This window comes from Pseudochaenichthys georgianus, chromosome 10 (genome assembly GCF_902827115.2).
Source record: "Pseudochaenichthys georgianus chromosome 10, fPseGeo1.2, whole genome shotgun sequence".
Lineage (NCBI taxonomy): Eukaryota > Metazoa > Chordata > Actinopteri > Perciformes > Channichthyidae > Pseudochaenichthys > Pseudochaenichthys georgianus.
The window spans coordinates 35,842,790-35,856,629 of record NC_047512.1 but is presented as its reverse complement, the minus strand read 5'-3'; the positions used below and the strand labels follow the sequence as shown (position 1 = coordinate 35,856,629).

Sequence of the window (13,840 nt, the reverse complement as noted above, 5' to 3'; positions counted from 1 at the left end):
GGGCAGGCCGCCCAGGTATATTAACGGCCGCCCAAGTATATTTCACGACTCATTTAGTTTTTTGTTTTTTTTATAATTTTTTAATAATTTTTTTTTTATATATCTTTTTTTTATTCGTCCGTGACCACGACGCCATCTGCGATCGATTAACTTGTGGACAATGATCCCTCGCTCCCTTGCACTGATCTCGCCTCCTTCTGGCCTGTTAAGTGACCTGCCTCACACAGGGTGACTGGCTGTCCACATGATGTGGCCTGCCGACATGGCCACTGTCATACAGATCATAAATCAAAGCCCTTGATTGGTCTCTGTGTGTCATTCAAGCTCGGGATAAGCTCAGCTCAGGTGAGGTAAAGGACTCTCTGAGTGTTTAGATAGTTAACTTAGTCTAAGTTCTCAGTGGGTCTCAAACGGTGTGGTCACCATTTATGTAAACACATATTTCCATTTGAGAGGGTAGTGATTGGTCTAATCGATAGCGAGGTGGGCTGAAGATCGGAAGGCTGTGAGTTCAAATCCCGCGAGGAACACCACCACTAGTGTGCCCTTGAGTAAGGCACTTAGCCCTTAGTTACTCCAGGGAGAATGTCCCTGTAATCGGTCATTATAAGTCGCTTTGGATAAAAGCGTCAGCTAAATGAAATGTAATGTGATTAGTAAAATATGCATGAATAAATAAATAAAAAGTTAACTGGGTGAAAAAAGGTAAGATACACTTTTAAAAGTTGTTGAGAGAAAACTAGTCTTTGCTGCTGCCTCAAAGAGGAGGAGAGGAGGGAGACAGGAGAGGCTGATTCAGGAGCACAGACACACTCACAACTATAAATGAACCAAAAATAAATTAATAAACAAGTTTCAGTGTTTTTTCCATATTGGAAATGGTATGGTATTGGTTATGGCCATGATTTTATGATTATTGAAATGTATACAGTTCTGTTTAATATAGGTGTTTCCATAGATCTAGTCTCTTTATTTTCCCCTCAAAATGCACCAGATTGATGCATTTAACTCCAAAATAAAAAATAAAATCTTACCGGGGGGGCATGCCCCTGGACCCCCCGGTTTTAAAGTAACCCATTTCCATGTGTGGGTAGTAGATTTAAACTATAGGGCTATCATTATGGGCCCTGCCTGTACCTGTTCACTCTGCCATCGCGTGAAGGGTCTGCTAACAAGTGACCAACTGAAAGGTTATAATGTTGTTGCACGTCACCTCACCTTTTCGGGCACCCCCCCCCCCCCCCCGCCCGCTGTCACCACTCGCCCAACTATATTTCAGATCTGTGGGAAACACTGTTGTTCTAGTATTTGTTCAGGCTTACACATACAATTAGCCTCTGTTGCTACCTGCTGGTGAATAAATATTAAAATCAGTTCAAATTGACAACCGGTCCGCGATTTTTTTTTTTAATGTATCTGCCGGTCCTTGGCACAATAAAGGTTGGGAACCCCTGGTATAGATTACATCTTCAGTATTTGCAATTGTATTTTAGATATGTTAAATGCAATTAAAGATCAAAAGGTTATTTTAACATGTCGGTATGTTAATTAAAGATAGCTGGAAAACTATTTTTACAGGTTACAAATATTTTCCCATTTAGAATGACATAAATAATGAAAAGTGATTTACTGATATCTTTAATTCACTTAAAGATATTAGGAGCTTTCTTTTGTATTGGTAAGAATAACAAATGAAGGATATCTACAATTGAATTTCAACATGTTGAAAAAGGGTTGTGACTAGAGGAAATTAGATTTTAGTTTCAGACTAACAATTGCCTTTTGAACATTAAGTTAACCAAGATAGCTTCATTTCAGATTATGTATTTACATCAATGAAGATATCTACAATTCCATATTATGATATCTGATATAACAAAATGAATTAAAGATATCTCAAACATAGTTGCGACTATTACAAAATGATTTCTCCACTAGTTATAATTTTGTTTAAAAAATGTGAAATACTAGATCTCTGTAATTGTATTTGACTAGTAATATTTGTAATGTGGCGCCCTATTTGACCTTTATAATTAGCAGAAATTGTGTTTCCCCTGTGGAAATGTCATTTTGACATCCCGACAGGTTACTTTGACCTGTCGGGATGTTTTTAAATAAAGATACTTTGTTGACATGGCAAGGGTTGTGACTGGTGGAAATGTCCTTTCCCATTTCATATAAACATGTGAATTTCTGATACATAATTAGAATATTAACGATAACTAGAAGGGCTGTTATAAAATGTAAAGTTATCAAAGGAAATGAAGATATCCAAGTCATAATTTGTACTAGTGAGATATTAAGTTAAAATTGTAATTTAATTATCTGAAATGCACTTCTTGATATCTGTTATTACATTCAATCTAGTACCATTTTGAGGCTAAGATTGTCAATACTTTTTTTTTTGTACCAGTCTTAATTGAATGTTATATATCTGGAATTCTATGTATGATAACTGCCAGAAAGAACAATAATAACATGTCACAATGGAAGTAGAGATGGCTGTAATTGCATTTGAATAGTCAATAATAAAAGTTCAATGGTTGTAATTAAAGTTGTAAATTAAATTATCTCTTTTATGGCTTCGAATAACTCTCTAAATCGATGGTTGAAAAGCATTACATCAAAATTGCAATTACTGCTTTGGAGATTGACAGTTTTCCATCCATCAATGGATTCCAGCATTTGGTTATAATTAATAATGCTAATATCTGTTTACAGTCCACATTTGATTAACTATTACAATAAGCAGTATTTAATTCTAACTCATATATTTTGTTGTATCTTATTGTATACATAGTACACTTATTCGAGCATTGTGTCATTTACACTATGTTGTGTCTTTTTGTGTGTGTTTAAAGTATATTGTATGTTTTAGTGTCAGACGAGGCTGGTGGCTATTGTACATATGCCAATAAAGCCTATGAATCTTTGACTCTAATGATATAAGACTGAGCCTAATCGAGAAAGAGTGCATTATCAACAGTTTAATGAATGGGTGTAGACTGCCAGGCTCTTACCATCAGCTTGTCGAAGAACTCCAGCCGTGCAGCAGACTGCCTCCTGCTCCTGTTGAAGCAGCTGACTTTGAGAGGACTCTTCCTGACCAGCAGAACAATACTCCCAGCCAGGAAGCACAGCAGGGCGAAGGACACATAGATGAACAACTTGAGGAAGAAGGAGGTGAGAGACAGGCCTCCCCATGCCAGTTGAAACACTACCGCCGCCACCACGCCCAGGCAGAATGCCGGGACGAACCGGAAAGAGGAGCCGAGAGAAGAAGAGGTGAGGGCGGCCGACATGGGCCCCTCTTCCCCTTCTCCTCCTCCGGTGCTGCTACTCCCTCCAGCCAGTGGTGTAATGGTAGTTGAGGGGGTGGGCATGCTGCGACCCCACCATCCATATATGTGTCACTGTTAGCGAGGCTGAAAAGTTGGAGTCTATACGCGAAGTCAGAGAGGTAGGTATACAGTCAAGATCTCCCTCGACTACAACACTGTGTCCAAGACGAGGCATCCCTGCTCTGACATCTCCTCTCCGACCCACGCCGTTATGTTTTCCACGCTTCTAGCATCGGCACCAGCACAGGCACGGAGCCCTGTCATCCACAACACGGTACCCTGGGCAGAAGAACAGGGCACCGGGAAAAAGGAGGAGGAGGAGGAGGAGACCCGGGGTGATAGCAGCAACATCCACCGTCACCTTGGAGACAAATAGGTGCAAGGGTAGCTTAGTGACTGTAGCTAACCAACTGAGCTAGCAGTAAACTGAACTAAGAAGGCAACATACGTTACTGTTACATGCTTTAAAACAGAACGATATATAAAATACAAGTAAGAAGCCGTGAATATTCTAAAACTGCTGTGCGGTTTGACTTGATATCAAACGCTAGCTACCTAGCTCGCTTGCTAAATAACCAATTGAACATCAGCTAATGTTAGCGTACTTACCTATTGTCGCAAAAGGTGTGCAATAACAACATTACAATCTGGTTGTCCTCTCTGTAATATGATGAATGGGAAGGTTTGCAATGGCAAAAAGTGTTACAATGACAAAATGTGCCAGGTTCAAAATTCCCAACAGATAAAAACAAGCAACTGTTATTCTCTTCGATCCCAACTGACTGACAATCTCTCGAACGTGAAAGGGTGTCAGCCAATCAGCGCGTGTGTTAACCAAGGACGGTGCGCCTGTTTATAAAACAGGACAGCCCGAATGGAAGGGCGGGGATCTAATGAAACGCTTGCTGTGCAGTACTTGAAATACAACCCACCGACTGGGCAACCAGGTATAATAATGAAGCGTACGACGAGATAAAGGATCAACAAGCCTGGTTACTCGATTTTTTTCTGGCAGGCATTAGATTAAATTGCTGTCTAGCATTTATAAAATAGTTTTTTTGTTTCAATGTTTCTTGAATTTTAAAATACTGTTTTTCACAGTAATGAATACGTATTATTCAGACATATTCACCTCAGGTATATTGAGCAGTAATTCTCTGGACATCAATAAAACATTACTTTTTTTACCTATCTCTATTTTGTACAACAATGAAAAAATTAAATATAAAAATATTGGCAAATTCCCTTTGAAGTATTACTTAATGTTCACAGAATGTAAAGGCCAGACAAAGGATTCATATGAAATGTTAAAGAAACTGTTTACTGGTTAACTGCCAAGAATACTACCACAATACTATTCTATTGTTTTATAATCAAATGAATGAATGGATTAAACAATAAGTCATACAATTATTATTTCAACAAATTGCATGACTTTGCTTTCTACACAATTGAAAGATATCAAAAGTCCATTAACATATTCTTAACCCTTTTTTTAAACAGGAATTGTCATTGTGGCATAAATCAGCCCAACTAATTGTTTATGGTAAAATTAGGCTTTTATTTTCATTAAGAAGATTTTGTTCTCCCCAAATCCTAAATAATTTGAGCATTGTATCCAGTCTCCATTTCAGCTTTCCTAAATGGTAACACATAATATGCAATACATAAAGTACACAAAATATTATGATTAATGGTGAGTAATAGTTATTCTTGACATTGTTATATTAACCTTATGTCAATTCTTCAAGGTGCTCATGCAAGCATTTGCGATAATTCACTGGACAAAACGATGTGTTTATTGGTTTTATTATGTGAAATATGGTAAAAATGCAAATGGGATGGATATAGCTGGATGTATGTTCACAATCAACATTGTTTGATAACAAGCACAATGTATACTGCAATTCTAAAAGATAGCTTTACCTGTAACATCGTGAAAAATAACAATACGTTATGTCTACCGTTCTTTGCTTTCATTCATATAATAGCATTCTTTTCATTCAACTGTTTGTGTGAACAACTTATGTATCATAACATTTGGGCCAATTTGCTGCTCCTATTATCATATATTGCTGTATAAAGAGAACACTTAAGTTCTTGTTACAGCCTTTTTCAATGACATGATAATGGTTGCTTTCACTTGCATTCAGTCCAATCATTCTGCCTCAATTTCCCTTTTATCCTGCAAAACAGACAGCTGTGTGTGCAAGTTACTTCCCCCTTACAACATTCATGTCTCTAAAACAGGCACACGGTTTCACAAGTCATCTTACAAGTATGTCGTGATATGAGCAACTATTTTCTATAAAGATGTTAGAATATTGTTAGCACAATGTTTCATTTAAACCATTTCAGAAATTTGTGTAATTGAATCTGTGGTTCATCTTGGCTACATTTACTCTTTTAGTTACAGCTACTCGACTCCATCCAGATAAACCAGGAAGCATATTTGTTAAAGGTGGGATTGTTAAGTACGGATTTGAGAGGTTTGCTTCGCTCCAAAAATAATCAAGCCATGTAGACTTTATATCTCCACATGTCTTATTTAGGAAGTTGGTCTGTGATGTACAGCATTGGGGTCGTCAATGGGATCCATTTTGAAGTCCATGGATCTCAGTTTCATGGAGCTTGTCTTCAGGGAGTACCACCATCCTCTCCAAGTGTACCAAACTACACCGTTGTCTGTCAAAGCACTGTAGTGCCCGTTGGGGTAGTACATTCCATTAAGATGGGCTGAGTGACACCTAGGGATTGATAAATGCAGAGGAAATATGTATATTTTTTTATTGAATGACTGTTATGGTGTTTTAACATCAAGCGTAAAGTGAGGTCCTTGCGCTCTGTCATTACGTGCCAATGCAGTCAATGCAATTATATGAATTTGTGTAAATTGAAAAATTTGCATTTTCACACTCTGACAAAAACTAAGTACATTTGCAATTCTTTGTGTCGGCCACACGGTACGCCTATGACCCTATGAATCAGAAATGGAGTAATACATGATGCCTCATATTGTACAGACGGTACAAAAAATGACCTTCTTTGAGGAAAGTAACCGAGTAAGTTGACTAGATGTTAAGTTTGGAATTTTTTTGTAACTTGATTCCATCTATCTGTTGTACTTCGAAACAGGTTATCAATAGCATAAGCCCACATTAGCCCAACAGATTTCAAAGATTAGATGTCTGGCTTGGTAGCAATTTAGATTCAACAGCCTATGTTTCCATGTGGTTGATAATGTGCTGAAATCCACCGCACAGAAATATGTATATGGCTGTATATATGTATGCTTCTTAATAAAAACATTTGAAACAGATAATGGCGCGAAATCCCGTAAAGAAGCATTGGTATTTACACAGAAGTATTTCCTTCTTCCTTTCTGGCGTGTCTTACACGTTAATTCATAAACTAAAATTGAAACCTGCGATACCAATATGAGGCATACAAACATTTGCTTTGCTTGCTTCATATGTGTATATCATATAATTAATCCCGTACTTGTTGAACCACCAGCCTCCATTGTCTTCCTGTGCGCAGTTTCCTTTGTAGTTATCGTTGTCCTGGTCGTGGGTGCTGAATTTGATACCCTGGTGACTGGCCCACTCTGACGCGCCTACCTGATAACTTCCAGATAAAGCATCTCCAGCTGTACCTACATAGGATCCAAAGGAAAGTCGATAGTGATCCTGCAGAAAGAGACAGATATGAAGATAGCTGGACCACTCGCGAATACAAAAAAAAGATTGACATTTTAGGAAAAAACACTTTAGACTCACGTTAGCTTACATCACAAACGCAATTGACTTCGATTATGTTTGTAACTTAAGTTCCGAAACAAGCGTACCTCCAAACAATTCCCTTTTTCCAAAACCTAACAAAGAAATATTGTTTTAAAACTGCAACCGTTTCACATTGTACGGGTAGGTGCAGTTGACCCCATCTAAAGCATTATAATGGGACTGATTACAACCCATTATGGCCATTTATGGGCTGATAAAAGTCAAAATGAGTGAGAAACTTAAGGAATTGCAATGTGGGCAATTCCTTTAAGCCTGTACGTAAGGGAGAAACAGGGAAACTGTTTTATTTAGCTAGATGAAAACAATGTGATTATATGCATCAAGTAGAAACTATACATGAGATGTAAACTTTCCTGAGCAGTGTCAAATATTTGCAGATTTTTTGCCCAAAAAATATAAATATTCTAACATAATTCTTTCTCTCTAAGTTTAGTGTTCAATCAACACCTTTTCATTGGCCACTTGGAAGTTCTTGTACTCTGCATAGCGCTGGTTACCATCAAAGTCTCCCAGGTTAATCCTCAGTGAATAATTTCCTGTAACAGACAAACGATTATATAAAAAAAAAAATACAATCTGCACAACGCTAATGATTTTTTTCATTGTTTTTGCCTTCAATCTTCAAACATCTTAATGCTTTTAAGAAGTGTAATTTACCTTGTGCGGTAATGTAATGCAGGTTATCATTTCCGAGCCAAAACTCTGCATCCTTGTCTCCAAAACCATCCTTATACTCTGCCCACGATCTGATAGACAGATATATCGACATATAGATACATAGATAGATATACTTTCCTGTGATTTCATTATTGTAGACTAACAGGTTTCAGACACACCTGTTAAAACTCTCTGTTCCATTGATCCGTCGCTGAATGACGGTCCAACCCCCTCTATCACTCATATCACAGTAGACTCTGAAAGGGAAAGGGCTGCCATGGGGTTTGATGGAGTAGAAACCACTGGATTCGCAGCCAGAACTAAAGAGCTGGGAGCAGTCTGACACGCACACAGAAAAACAGAAATATGCACTCAGTTTTTGTTACATCAAGTGAGTCCTGTTTCTGCAATGTGAGACCTGAAACGAGATAATTTAATTTATCAAATTATGTTTTCCAGTCCTGATGCTGTGGCCCTGACCTGTGTACTCGGTGTCCAGGCTTTGGTCCGGTCTGGCTTTGTCCTCTTTGCCAGGCTGGTTCGGCAGTTGCAGTCGGCGTAGGAGGGTTTCCTGTGTCTGAAGTTGGCCCTTCAGAAGCGTCTCTTGTTCCCGCAGACGAGCCACCTCCTCACGGCAACTGTCTGACGCCTACACACACATTTGTATCGCTTCATTTGTGAAGGTCTTCAATATTCATTGCCTAACTCCTAGACAAAATACTCATAAGTCAAAGAGTGAAACATAACTTTTTCTACTTTCTGCTTGTCTAAATCAAGTAACCATTATTTGATCTGTAAAATACTGTTGTTTTTTTGTTGAAAGTTGGATATCTTCACTTGTTAAAAATCGAATTTGGATATACAGCAAGTCAGCTGTTGTAAGCTATCAATCAGCATATAATAAAAGCTGTACATGTATATATATATTACCCTCAGAGCAGCAGCAAGCATTTCATGTTAATAACACTAAAGTGAACCCCAGCACTCTTACCCAAACGTATAAGGTCTAACCGGGTCTAACCCTAGAACATAAACTTTCAAAAATGTTGGTACATTTTGGGAAATATTATTATTTCTTGAAACGATTGACGTCACACTTAAATCTTGCCAGTAAAAAAAAAGTTACAGTGGCAGTTAGTTAGCTTAGTTAGCCAAACAGCTATCCTTTCAACAATGTAAGTTATTTAAGTCTGTATGAAAACCAAAGTGTTAACATTATGCGTCAGAGTCTTTGTTGGTAGCAGTGACTTTCAGTGACGATAAAATAAATTATTTGTTTATTTGTGAATTTAAGAGCTGCTCGGCTGGCAGATTTTAGACCTTTTCCTATAGGCACTACAACCCTGAAATTATGAAGATATTACACAGAGAAGATGTTTGTTAAAACGCAAATGTCCGAATCATTTGGACCGGACATCAAACAGACCTTTTTTTAATACCATCTTTATAGTATAAATACTGTGTGATGTCCGTTTGAGCCCATTAAATGGAAAAAATGTTGGTGATGACATTTCTACTATGGCAGTCACTAAGAAGAAATAGAAGAAAACAAACATCTGAGCTTGAAAAAGAAGGGTCATAAATATGAAGAAGGCAACGAAAATATCTAACCGGAGAGTTGGCAAGATTCCGTAACTTCGGTATGTAAGACCAGAAGTCGCAGTCTTTAGAGAAATTAAAGTACTAGGGACTAGGAACTAGGATGCTTACGACCAAACGATGCTTCCTGTACACTTTATCCGTACTCCTATTCTAAGCCAAAGACCGTGTTTCCAGGAAAGAAGAAGGCTTGTGCTACAGACAATTTAATGTTGTGAACTATGTTAGGGAATAATTTGCTTAGGTATTCAACCTTTGAAACAGTTCATCATTTTCTCCTTTCACTGTCTCTTTTCCCATTGCATAGGTCTACGGCCTTGGGTATTGCTGCTATCTCTCTTAAGGAGGGGCAGCTTGGGCGCATTGTTGTTGGCAGCTTATGACCGAGCACAAGCTGACATGAGATAGTAGAGGCTTCTCAATACTCAAATTTCCCCTCCTCGACTCCTCGACTCCTCGGTCCTCCGGTAGTGACCCGGAAATGAATTTCAGCGCGCCATTTTGAAGGACGTCTCATTTCTCTAAATGCACACCGAGGACCGAGCGTCGAGGAGGCTCTCTGGGGGAGCTATAACCGAGGATACACTGATGGTTCCTCCACGGCTCCTCCGCGGATGCATTTCCGGGAACGGTGAGGCGTGACGCACGGCCGGACTTATCTCAGCCAATGACAGCTCTGCATGCAACCCCTGGATATTATTTTAGAACCTGCTCTCATCGCAACGCGATGTTTACAGTGATAACAGCTGTGAGGTGCAGAAAGCAGAGCAGTGTGTAAAATATATATCACTCAGTATAACATGCCTACTCTCTTTATTTGCTTTAGTTTAGTAGATATCTACAAACAAAGAGTCGATATTTTTCTAAAACCATTTAGTGCTTCACATAATAAAATACACAACGGCTGTAGCCTGATTATGCTTTAGGAGCTGTAGGTGTGTGTGTGGTACAGTGTGTAGGTGTGTGTTGTACAGTGCGTAGATGCGGCGGACAGACGGGTCTCAGTTGGTTTGATGTCCTTACTTTTAATACTTGCAAATACAACTTTTGGCCCGTAATTTCAATTCCCCATTTCAGCGACTAGAGAGAGGGGGGGGGGGGGATATATCCAGTCTCTGATTGTGTTACGTTATTATGAGAGTGCTCTCATACTTTAAATTGCATATATGTATATAAATATATTTGTCTGTGTGTCCGCATCTGTAGCCTGTTATTGTCTCATTATACCGCACTCTCAATGAATTCAAAGTAAATATGTGGGGGAACAATGTTCAGCTGATCTAACAGAGATTATAAAATATGACAAAACACTGACAGCTGATGCAGCTGTTGCCATGTAATCATGAACGGACGTCGCTTTAATATGACCGCTCAGAGGAGAGGAGTTCTCATTTCTTGAAACGTCTGCTGCTTCCCCTCCTCTCTCCTCGGTTCCCCTCCTCGGTCCTCCGCTCGCATCTTCTGTGGGCGGGTCTAAGTATCGAGGAGGGGAGTCGAGGAGGGGAGTCGAGGAGGGGAAATTTGAGTATTGAGAAGCCTCTAGTTTATTGTTCAGGGACATCTAGAGGCCCTTCTTTTCTGGAACGTAGGTTCCCTGGCGCACATTATTTTCTATAGACGACAGCTCTAGTTAGATTCAGGGCCCAAATTAGTTTAGTCTTGCTGATAAAGAATGTTGATTATTACACTCCGAACTAGTTAAAACCTTGAACTACAGAAGAATTCTTCAGAATTGATTTGGCATCTCAACCTGTGTCAACTCGTGGCTCATGACAGGTCTGTTGAATTCTCCGGCCGAAGCTCCAAATAAACCGTCAGTGTTTGCCATCAAAGCTGCAGCTCTCCTCGTGTCTCTCTGAGTCCTGTTTCCAATTGCTTCAGAAGTTTCCCTCACAAACTACATGTGTGAAAGCGAAACTCCAGACAATGTGCAGACCTGAATGACGAATTTACTTTAGTTAAGTTTGGTCCACAGCAGGCTAGCTGTTTCCTGCTCTTTCCACTCTTCAATCTAAGCTAAGCTAGCTTCATGTGAGCTGTATTAATGTTGTCCTCTAACTCCAAGCAAGCAAATACATTTGCAAAATTGTTAAGCTACTCCTACAACCAGTCAAGTTGTTCACAGGTTCAAAATAACAAGAACATCCTGAATAAAACACAAATAAATCACACCTAGCATCAGGGCTAGTTTTTGGCATAGGCGCTCGCCTAGGGTGCATGGGGGGGGCGCTGCGCTGGTAGCTCTGGGAGGGGAAAAAACTATTTTTGACTGTTTGCGCTCATCCTAATTTTCGGCCTTGATGTAACAACATTCATAATTAAGTAAAGGTAACACCCTTTTCATCCCGGTTACACGTTTAATTTGCCCTGTACGATGGACGCTGTAAGTGATGAAAGTGGGGGATGTTGGCTTATCAGGCGCCCGCAGCTCACAGCCAAAGTGCAAGTGGGCATCCGAGAGAGAGAGAGAGAGAGAGAGAGAGAGAGAGAGAGAGAGAGAGAGAGAGAGAGAGAGAGAGAGAGAGAGAGAGAGAGAGAGAACGAACCGGTGCCGGTGCTTATTGTTGTTAGCTAATGGGTATAAGAAGATGTTCTACAAGAAGGTGGAGCGAGTCCTCTCCTGTCAGACTGAGAGGCTTTGATAACTACAGCTGAGTGAGGTAAAGGACTCTGAGTGTTTAGATAGTTATCTTTAGTCTAAGTTATCTCAGTGGGTCTTAAACGTTTTGATCACAATTTATGTAAACAAATATTTCCAAGACACACCTTTACATTTATTGGGATGAATAAAATCTCGCCTAGGGCAGCAAATTGGTCATTGTCAGGATATGGTTAACTACATGTATCACTATTGGAAAATAACAAGGTGAGTATTTAAATAGAAATGTAAATAGAAATGTGGACGAAGCTGGACGAGCTGTTTCCAGCTGTTTCCAATCTTTAGGCTAAGCTAAGCTAACCGACTACTGGTTCTAGCGTTATGTGAGCTGTATTATTTTGTTCTCTAACTCCCTGCAAACAAGCAAAAACATACATTTGCAAAATGTTTAAGCTACTCCTACAGCCAGTCAAGTTTTTCACAGGTTCAGAATAACAAGGACGCCCTGACAAACACAAAGATATCAAATCTACCATTGTCAGGATATGGTTAACTATCCCTAATGGGAAAAAACAGGATGTGCATTTAAATAGAAATTGAGCTTGTACATTGTAGTGTGAAAAGTAACACCATTCTATTAATCACTTTTATTGGAATAAGTCCTTCAACTTTCAAAAGGCTACACACAAATAAAGTAAATTCATGTGTCTCTAAAACGTCTCTTTCGAAATGTACTCAAAGTGATGATTAGACCATTCTGTACAGAGTGTTTTTGAACAATAACACAGATTTTAAAAAACCTGATACACATAACCATAGAAAAACTGATGTAACGTGCAGAGTACTTACAGATAGAGTTTGAGAGCAAGCTGCAATGACTATCAGTCCTGTGAGAAGCAACAAGCCTGCCATCCTTGTCAATATGGTACAGGAGTCAGGACTTCTAACTCAGTTGAATCCAGAGAATTTTTCGTTTTTTAAATGCTCACAGACCTGGTCGAACAGACCTGGTGGAACCCTGTGTCCAAGGGGAATGAAAAACAGACGAAATACCTGATTCTCTATAGTCATAAACTATACAAAATATGCAGGGAGAGTCTAAAACAGATGCACAAAAGGTAGAATCAGTTTGCAGGGATAATAATAATAGAATAAAAAAGAAGAAAGGTTTGGCATTGTTATATTAACAGAATGTAAAAAAACATATTCCTCTACACACATGTATTTGATCAAAGGAAACATTCTCAGCTGTTGCTTAACATCAGCAAATCTTTCTCCTTTTGTCTGTGATCAGCCATCTGTCCTCTCTTTTTCTCATTACTCTCATCTGTTCCCCTGCGGTCAGTTCTTTCATTTCCCTGCTCCTTCACGACCACTTATCCAGCTCTGAGTGTCATTAACAGACTTGAGTAGTCATTTTGTTGATGAGGTGCATTGTGTCTTTTCAAATAAACATCACAAGCAGCTAAATGCCAGTGAAGGTCAGCTCTGTGCAATGCAGGACCCATCTCAAGGGACCACAAAGGAATTTGAGTGAATAATTGTACTGTTGTCAAATAACTAGAAATGAAGAAAAGTTATGTGTCTTGTCAAAGAAAAGAAGACAATGTTTGTGTAGCCAGATATGGTCTGACTGTTTCCAGTCTTTGTATTATGTTAAGCTAAGCAGACCCTGGCTTGATAGTTACAGCACATTCACCTGAGCAGTAATCTAACCCAGCTAGCAGGGAACGTTCTCACAACTTTGGCTAACGTTACCTACAGGGTCTAATAATGTTTTAAAGAAAACGTTTTAATCTAATGTCAAATAACCTTTTGAGGATGTTTATCATTTTAAATAA

General features: G+C 39.1%; 2 protein-coding genes across 2 annotated transcripts in view; both read right to left on the bottom strand.

The window, feature by feature from the left end:
- Positions 1-4,125, bottom strand: part of snx25 (sorting nexin 25) — a 128,399-nt gene extending 124,274 nt beyond the window's left edge. Inside the window, exons 1-2 of the mRNA XM_034092390.1 lie at positions 3,951-4,125; positions 3,021-3,702 (exon numbers count right to left, since the gene is read on the bottom strand). Coding sequence (XP_033948281.1) covers positions 3,021-3,383 — 363 coding nt within the window. The 5' untranslated portion in view covers positions 3,384-3,702; positions 3,951-4,125. The remainder of the gene's footprint in view (positions 1-3,020; positions 3,703-3,950) is intronic.
- A 1,683-nt stretch (positions 4,126-5,808) lies between these two features.
- Positions 5,809-12,911, bottom strand: fgl1 (fibrinogen-like 1). The gene is made up of 7 exons (XM_034093577.1): positions 12,849-12,911; positions 8,282-8,450; positions 7,981-8,140; positions 7,802-7,890; positions 7,592-7,680; positions 6,843-7,030; positions 5,809-6,088 (listed from the first exon to the last, which is right to left on the bottom strand). The coding sequence occupies exons 1-7, from the start codon at positions 12,909-12,911 to the stop codon at positions 5,890-5,892; spliced, it is 957 nt and encodes a 318-aa protein (XP_033949468.1). The 3' UTR covers positions 5,809-5,889.
- Positions 12,912-13,840: the final 929 nt, after the last annotated feature.

What these genes read in the sequence shown, in the direction of transcription:
- fgl1 (XM_034093577.1), bottom strand. Translation starts at nt 12,911, where the DNA reads ATGGCAGGCTTGTTGCTTCTCACAGGACTGATAGTCATTGCAGCTTGC. An exon ending in GGAACAGAGAGTTTTAACAG is followed by an intron (nt 7,891 to 7,980) that starts GTGTGTCTGAAA and finishes TCTGTCTATCAG; the next exon opens with ATCGTGGGCAGAGTATAAGG. An exon ending in GGAGGCTGGTGGTTCAACAA is followed by an intron (nt 6,089 to 6,842) that starts GTACGGGATTAA and finishes ATCAATCCCTAG; the next exon opens with GTGTCACTCAGCCCATCTTA.